This window comes from Camelina sativa, chromosome 11, assembly GCF_030686135.1.
Source record: "Camelina sativa cultivar CO46 ecotype springtype chromosome 11, ASM3068613v1".
Taxonomy (NCBI): Eukaryota; Viridiplantae; Streptophyta; class Magnoliopsida; order Brassicales; family Brassicaceae; genus Camelina; species Camelina sativa.
This window is the reverse complement of record NC_141890.1, coordinates 44,566,939-44,574,578: the sequence shown is the minus strand read 5'-3', so window position 1 is coordinate 44,574,578 and position 7,640 is coordinate 44,566,939. Positions and strand designations below refer to the sequence as shown.

At 35.3% G+C, this 7,640-nt stretch overlaps 1 protein-coding gene across 1 annotated transcript; it reads right to left on the bottom strand.

Annotated features, from left to right (window-relative positions):
• Positions 1-3,649: 3,649 nt before the first annotated feature.
• On the bottom strand, positions 3,650-5,811 carry LOC104726006 (putative F-box/LRR-repeat protein At1g56400). Its single transcript, XM_087471906.1, has 3 exons — positions 4,746-5,811; positions 4,264-4,437; positions 3,650-4,158 (listed from the first exon to the last, which is right to left on the bottom strand). The coding sequence occupies exons 1-3, from the start codon at positions 5,361-5,363 to the stop codon at positions 3,805-3,807; spliced, it is 1,146 nt and encodes a 381-aa protein (XP_087328032.1). The 5' UTR covers positions 5,364-5,811; the 3' UTR covers positions 3,650-3,804.
• Positions 5,812-7,640: the final 1,829 nt, after the last annotated feature.

The window sequence follows — 7,640 nt, the reverse complement described above, 5'->3', positions numbered from 1 at the left end:
GATACCAAAAGTTTTGGAAGGATACTTTTCCTACCAAAAAAACTTCAATTTTGTGACCAAACATAACATTGGAAGGAAATAAGAAGTAAAAATCCTACCAGAAAGTACATGAAAAACGGAATGAAATTTCCTTCAAAAATCTTTCAAATTTTGTTGTCGAAGGAAATTTAGAAGGAAAACAGCAGGAATATCAAAGGAACAGACCCGTAAAGAATTTAGAAGGAAAATATCTTTTGCATTTCCTTCTAAATATAGTTCGAAGGAAACAAGTAGGATTTTGAAAGGAAAAATTGTCGTAGGATTTTAAAAGGAAAATTTTCTTCTACTTCCCTTCTAATATTATCTAATAGGAAATATTTGTAGGAAATTGGAAAATAAAGGGAAAATAATTTTGATGTCGGCACGTTAAAATAAGCGGGATATAAAGCGGGTGAGTGGTGGGTGAAATAGTAAACTTTTTGGTAGGAAATGAGAAGGAATCAGATCTTTACTTGCCTATATAATTGAGTTCCCTATACATCTATTCGTATCTAAAATCACAACAACAAAAAAAACAAAAAAACAAAAATTACGCTTCAAGCAAAAATATTTTTGTTATCAAATTAGTTTGTTCTAAAGAGAAAGAATGAATAATTTTCGCTCGTGGTTGGATATGGAAAGATATGCGGGTGGCTTTCCGAACGGGATGCTTACGACGGAATATGCAGCAGGATTCACTGAATTCATGAATGTCGCTTTGAATCAAGAAAGCTGCTTAAAAAGTGGTAAGATGTTTTGCCCTTGTCCATCTTGTAACAATAATAATTTCATCGACAAGGATTTAGTATGGGGACATATTTATAGAGATGGAATTATGTCAAGTTACAAAGTATGGTTTTATCATGGGGAAAATGATGCATACCATGTGGGTAGTACTAGTGGAAATGTGACGGAGAGGGTTGAAGAATCTAGATTGGGAGAAGAGGATATAGGAACAGTTCAAATGGTTCATGACGCATATAGGGATAATATGCAGGCATATCCAGAACCTATAAATAGAATAGAAGAACCAAATGTAGAAGCAAAAAGATTTTATGATATGCTAGATGCTTCAAAGAATAAGCTATATGAAGGTTGTAAGGAAGGACATTCTCCTTTATTCGCCGCAACTAGGATGATGAATATAAAGACGGATTACAATTTGTCAGAAGATTGTGTAGATGCTTGGGCAGATTTTGTGAAAGATATTTTGCCAGAAGACAACATTTCACCAGCTGCTTATAATGAAATTGAGAAGCTTGTTCATGGACTTGGTTTGCCATATCAGATGATCGATGTTTGTATTGACAACTGTATGATTTACTGGCAATCAGACGCTGACTATTTAGCTTGTCGATTTTGTGGAAAGCCCCGGTTCCAGGATACTAGTGGAAGGTCTCGAGTACCGTTTAAGCGTATGTGGAATTTACCGTTAGCAGATCGATTGAAAAGATTATATCAAGCAGAGCGCACCGCTGCAGCAATGAGATGACACCAAGAGCATTCAACTGACGGGGAGATCGCGCATCCCTCAGACGCAGAGGCATGGAAACATTTTCAGAGATTGTATCCTGCTTTTGCAGCAGAAAGTAGGAACGTCTACCTAGGACTATGTATAGATGGTTTCAACCCTTTTGGAAAGCATGGGCAACAATATTCTTTGTGGCCAGTTATTCTCACACATTACAATCTGCCTCCATCATTGTGGATGAAGCGAGAGTTTCTATTTCTCTATGTGCTTGTCCCTGATCCAGAACACCCAAAGAGATCTCTTGATGTGTTCTTACAACCTTTGATTCATGAGTTACAAGTCCTATGGGAGCACGGAGTTCAAGCCTATAATATCTCTTGGCAGCAAAATTTTACTCTTCGGGCGGTGCTAATGTGGACAATAAGCGATTTTCTAAAGAATATCTACCTCAGCAAAATGGAAAAAAAAAACAAAAAATCTTCAAAGCATTCAAAGTTTAGGAATCCTCTACGTTTTTTTGTGAAATGTAGATATAACACGTCGGTAGATTTTTTACTGAGCGTAGCCCGGATTATCCCCTAGTATAATTTTAAAATGAACTAAAAAAAAGAAAAAAAAAAAAAACATGCACACAGACACAGTCTGCATTAAACAAACAAAAATTTTAGTTAAAGTTTTGGCAACCCTGTTTAGTGTTTCCTAACCAAATAACAAATTGATACCCAATTTAAACATCTCACAAATATACTCGAAAATCACAAGAAGTTTTTTTTGTTTGATAAAAAAATTTGACGAGAGAGTTTTAAAACATTCCAAAGCCGACTCAAAAAGAAGCTTTTCAAACGTTGTTTTGTATAATAACAATCTGTAAGCGGCTGGAAGATTTTTTGATTTGCTAAACCGTATAAGCTCCAACAAGTGCATTGTTCCTTTGAGCTTCGTCCACATACAGATTAAGCCGTTCCATAACACGACCATACTGAATCAAATATTGCATATTTATGTACACGCAACTCGAACCATGCAACCAGCCACCACCAAAACCCTTCACCTCAACGACTTTAAGCGTCCTTTCCAAACACTATAGACTAATTTGATATAGCCAATATTTACTTGGGTCAATCTCAACCGGTAACAAAAGCGTCTGCACATTTTAAATCAATCCATTAAACCCAATCATTACTCTTTTGACATCTTGATTTACTGTGTGTTTTAACAATAACAAGATCTATATATTGTAGTAACTTAATTTATTACCTTCATAATTGGTCTTGGAGGAACCATTTAAAACTTGAGAGATTCCAAATCCGGACAGTTATTAAAGTACCTAATCCCTACAAACTCATATGGATGCAGACTCGTCTTCAACTGTTTAACACCAGATGTTGCAACTTTATCCTCCACATTTTGGAATTTGGACCATCTTTCTCCCCCGAAAAAAAAACAAAAACGTAAGTAAAGGTCTGATCAGTGATCATGAGTGTGTAAGATGTTAGATATGTAGAGTGATTTTGTATATACCTGGAGGAAATATGAACAGACAGTTAAAGTCTTAGCATAAGAGAGATGTCGTTACAAGATGTGCAAGGATTTCTCCGGTTCCAATAGTATATGTCGTCTCCAAATCAAAATCTAAGTCTTCTTGCATCTGCATGCTCGTTAACTCTCAATAAGTAAAAAGTAAGGAACTATTCCAGAATACTTGAAGATTACTGCTTTTGGTATATCAAATTTACAAACCGGCTCAGCGATCAATCGCAGTCTTTAGAGACTAATTCTCTTAACTAAACGTTTTGGGTTTTCACCCAAAACCATTTCTTCATCTCCAAGACTCGCACAGTTTATGAATCTCAAACTCTCAAGAGACGGAAACTTGGAAAGCAAGGTAGTGACTTCAGAGATCTGAAGCCAACCGATTGTGAAGCTTATTAGCGCAGAGTCGAGTTCTTGAATCTTGTCGAGTTGTTTCCACAAGCGTATAGTTTTAGTGACTCAATGTTCGTTTGATTGTAAACACAAATCGGGTAAATTGATCAAAAATTGATGATTTTCGTCTAGGTCCCTTCGAAGTATGAGCCATGATGAGTTTTTTGAAAATCATAGAAATTTTAATTTCGAAAATCATAGAAGAATTGTATTAAAGATATATAAAAACGAAGATGTATATAAAATCTTAATATTACTCAATAATTCTTTATTATCTATGGTTCACATAGATGACCAAGTCCTCATTGTTTCCAAGAAGTTCAAATTATTTGGAAAATCAACCAAACAGAGAACAACATCATTAAATGGGACAAATAAACAACCCACTACTACTGAGAAGTCTTGATCATAGGCTCTGCAACTCTTCGAGGATCGTGTACAAGAACCTGCACATCCCCTGAAATATTCTGTAACATCTTGGCTCCATCATGTGCCTCCATCCTCTGGCATTCCGCCATATCATTACGCACGTAAAGCTCCACTCTTTCTAGTACAGGCCCATGCGCACGTCCGGGACAACGCCTACGTCCGGACTGAATCAAAACCGTCAAAACATTTAGCTCTCCATAGCAACCACTGAAGTTTCTCACGACCACGACCTTAAGTGTCTTAGGAAGATTCTCATAGGCAAGATTTTTTTTCCAATATGAACTTGGACCGACGCCACAATATGATTTAGCGTACTGCGATATATCAAAACGACAAATTCTGAACTTTCAGGGAAAATCATACATAGTAAAAGGAACTATTGTTCTCAAATTCAGTACTACTATATATAGTAATCTTACCGAGAAAAGGCTTCGACGGATGCATTCGAAAGTTAATGTTTCCAGGTTAGGGCAATTATCGAGGAGGAGCCTAATTCCTTTAAACTCCATGACATGCAACCTCGTTCTCAGCACCAGATGTTGTGTTTCCATAGGACGAAGTATAGAAGACGGATCATCACATTCTTGGATAGCCTTCAAAAAGAAAAACACATGCATGCACTATACTCAGATAAAGATAACTGTCAACTAACCGTCTTTATACAATCAATTACAACGCAATAGCTTATAAGGTAAATATACTACACATACTACTATATTAGCTACTACTACATATTCCTTTTATCCACTAGGCTATATATTAAAATCTTTCATCGGGAGAATCGTTATATTTTGAAACTAAACTATATCCCCTAGTAAAATATTGTTCTCAATTCTCATTCTCAAAGATATGTTAATAACGTGAATATGTAATGTAAAGATGTTAAGAGTTAAATGTGTACCTGAAGGAGAAAAGAGCATACACTTAAGGTTCTCGCACCTCGAAGACTGTTAAGGAAGCCAGAAAGCATAGTTCCTTCTAATTTGGTTCTTTGATTGGGTTCTTCGTATTCGCCCTCTGCCTCAAAATCTAAATAAACTTCTTTAAACTTATTCATTTTCTTGACATCAAAAGCAAGTATTTGGCCTGAGTACTTGAATATCTCTACATTAGGCAGATCAAAGGAACAAGCCATGTAAAGAGAGAATTCACAGTTCTCAAATACAAATTCCTTGATATCTCCGGCTATGTTGTTGATAACAACGCCCCAACAATAACTAAAACTTAGACTCTTGAGCGTAGGAGAGGTTAATATCAAAGACTCGGCCCCTGTGAGTTCGATCCAACCTATAGAGAGCTTTCTAAGCGATCCAGAGTTTGTGAACTTCGAGGGGTCATACCCGCACGAATATATCTTCAGCGATTCGAGGGTTCTTAGATTGTAAACGCTTGCTGGTAAATGCACATAAACCTCGTAATACCTCGACGCATCGGTAGTGACTGACCAATAAAAGTCTGTGAAATCAAGAACTAGGTTCTTGACTTTTCTTGCGACTGCGAATTCGACCAGGCACTCCATCTCTGCCGCAAATCCCCATGGAAGAGAGAACTTAATCTAGAAGGTTTCTATGCAGTAACCGTGATATCGAGAGACCCATTGACACATATAGTTAACAAACGAAATCCTTTTGGATCTTTTGTCGGAGACAGAGCGGGCCACATACTCGGACTCCTTGAAAGAAATGTTTTTGGTCTCACGACAGAGATACCTCCACCTCTTAGAGAGTAAACTGGTCCTTAAACATTCCTTAAACGACAAACAAGAGATGATCATAATCAGAAGAACATCCGGTAGATTGGATAATGCGTCTAGTTCGATACTTGAAGCCATTCTCTTCGAAGTCATATTTTCCAATCGAAATCCTAATATGCATAAAACAAAAATCGTTAGTGAATTGAAGTTATCTCCTTGGCATTTACAGTTTTAAATTTTCAATAAACATGTCCGAATCTATTGCACTAGCCATAAAACAATAAAACAAAATGACATCTTTATATATAACTTTTTAAAAGGAATAACAAAACAAAATTACAATAAGAATACATACAACATCATTTTTATCATTCAAAATCAGTGGACGCAGATGGTGGAGCAAGAAAAACATTAAAGTAAAATCATTAAAATGTAAATACAGCACATATATCTCATAAATATTTAAGCAAAATAAAAATATTAAAACAACAACGATTTTTAAAAATAAAATTAAAGAAGAACTGATGCACCTGAAAACTTTGTCTTCTTGCGGTTATGCCTGTTTAAGATCTCAAGATTTCTTTTTCTTCTTTCATTAAAACGTATTTTTGAAGGTTTTTTTTTTCTTCTCTTTTAATCAATATGTAATTTTGTAATTCTGATGAGTCATAGTCATATAGTGAATGTGGTAAATGTTTAAAAAGGGAAGAAATATAGGTACATGATATATATTTCAAATAAGGGTAGGTGATGGCTATTGGCTCACTTGGATATATATTTCAAATCATGTGTTAACATCTTATCTCATTTTTTGAATTACAGCAAACAAATTATTTATTAAGAAAAAAATCTTATTTGGTTAAAATCTTAAATTAAAAGTCAAAAGACACAAATATTTATTAAGAAAAAAATCGTATTTGGTTAAAATCTTAAATTAAAAGTCAAAAGTCTTAATTTGGTTAACTTATTTGCTTTTTTCTTTTTGGTAAAAAATCTTATTGGTATTACTAAAGATGCATTTTTATTGATTATATATCTTTTTGTGGTCAGAAATGTGACCAATTATATAAAATCCCTTACTCTGAAGGATAATTTAAAGAAATGAATATGTTATGGGATTTGTTTTCGATAATTTTGTTCAAGTGAGCCAATATCCATCAGACCATCACCAACCCTAAACCCTTATCTTTTTACACCATCATATTGATTACCCTGAATTGCTCTTCCTTTTAAACCATTTTACCAACCCAAACGTAGAGCAAGACCCTTCAAGTTTCATCATCCACCCATCCATTTGCCACGTATATCTCAATATAGTTTCTAACACAGTAGAGCAAGACCCTTCATGCGGTGGGGGACACACAACATTTGGTGAAAACGAAAGATGCTTAGCATATAAAGGATCGTCAGCATTTTTGAATCACCTTCAGTGCATACATGTTCCGACCAAGAATATTTTTTAACAATCTATCATCTATGCCATATGCTAACTGAAAAAAAAAATGTTGTAAGGGTATTAGGGTAGAGTCAAGAATACGGGTAGGTGATGATGGCTCATTTGGATATGTTTTTTCTTTCTTTCAAAACCATGTGTTAAAATACTCTTTTCATTTTTGGAGTCATACCATCTTTTTTCGTTTTGGTAAAAGTATTATTTGGCTAAAATCATATGTTCTGAGTCAGAAGCTTGAGATGTTAATAAAAGCCCCAAAAGCAGCTGACAAGTCCCTAAGATTTAAATTTTGCCACTAGATGTCATCTTCTCCACTCAGCGTTTCAGCAATCTTTTCTAGACTAAGTAGGTCTTGGCATTTGGGTATCCGATAGGGTTCAGATCGAGTATTTCGGTAAGGGGGTTCTAGACATTTACATTCAGGTATTTTTAGTATTTGGATCGAGTTTCGGATGTACACCCATCGAGTTTGGTCCAGATTCGGGTACTCGAACTTAATCCAAAATTAAACAAGACCAAACTCAATGCCATTCATTCAATCCAAAATTAAACAAAACCGAAAACAAAGAGAGACCAATGTTCAAACTTCAAACCACAAACAAACATCTCCATGTCTTAACAAACCAAGTACTAAAGAAACAACAAAGTAA

Excerpts from the sequence above, each read along its gene's own strand:
- LOC104726006 (XM_087471906.1), bottom strand. The coding sequence starts at position 5,363 with ATGGAGTGCCTGGTCGAATTCGCAGTCGCAAGAAAAGTCAAGAACCTA. Across the intron at positions 4,438-4,745 it reads TATGCTCTTTTCTCCTTCAG|GCTATCCAAGAATGTGATGA; the intron begins GTACACATTTAA and ends TTCTTTTTGAAG. Across the intron at positions 4,159-4,263 it reads TCCGTCGAAGCCTTTTCTCG|TACGCTAAATCATATTGTGG; the intron begins GTAAGATTACTA and ends GATATATCGCAG.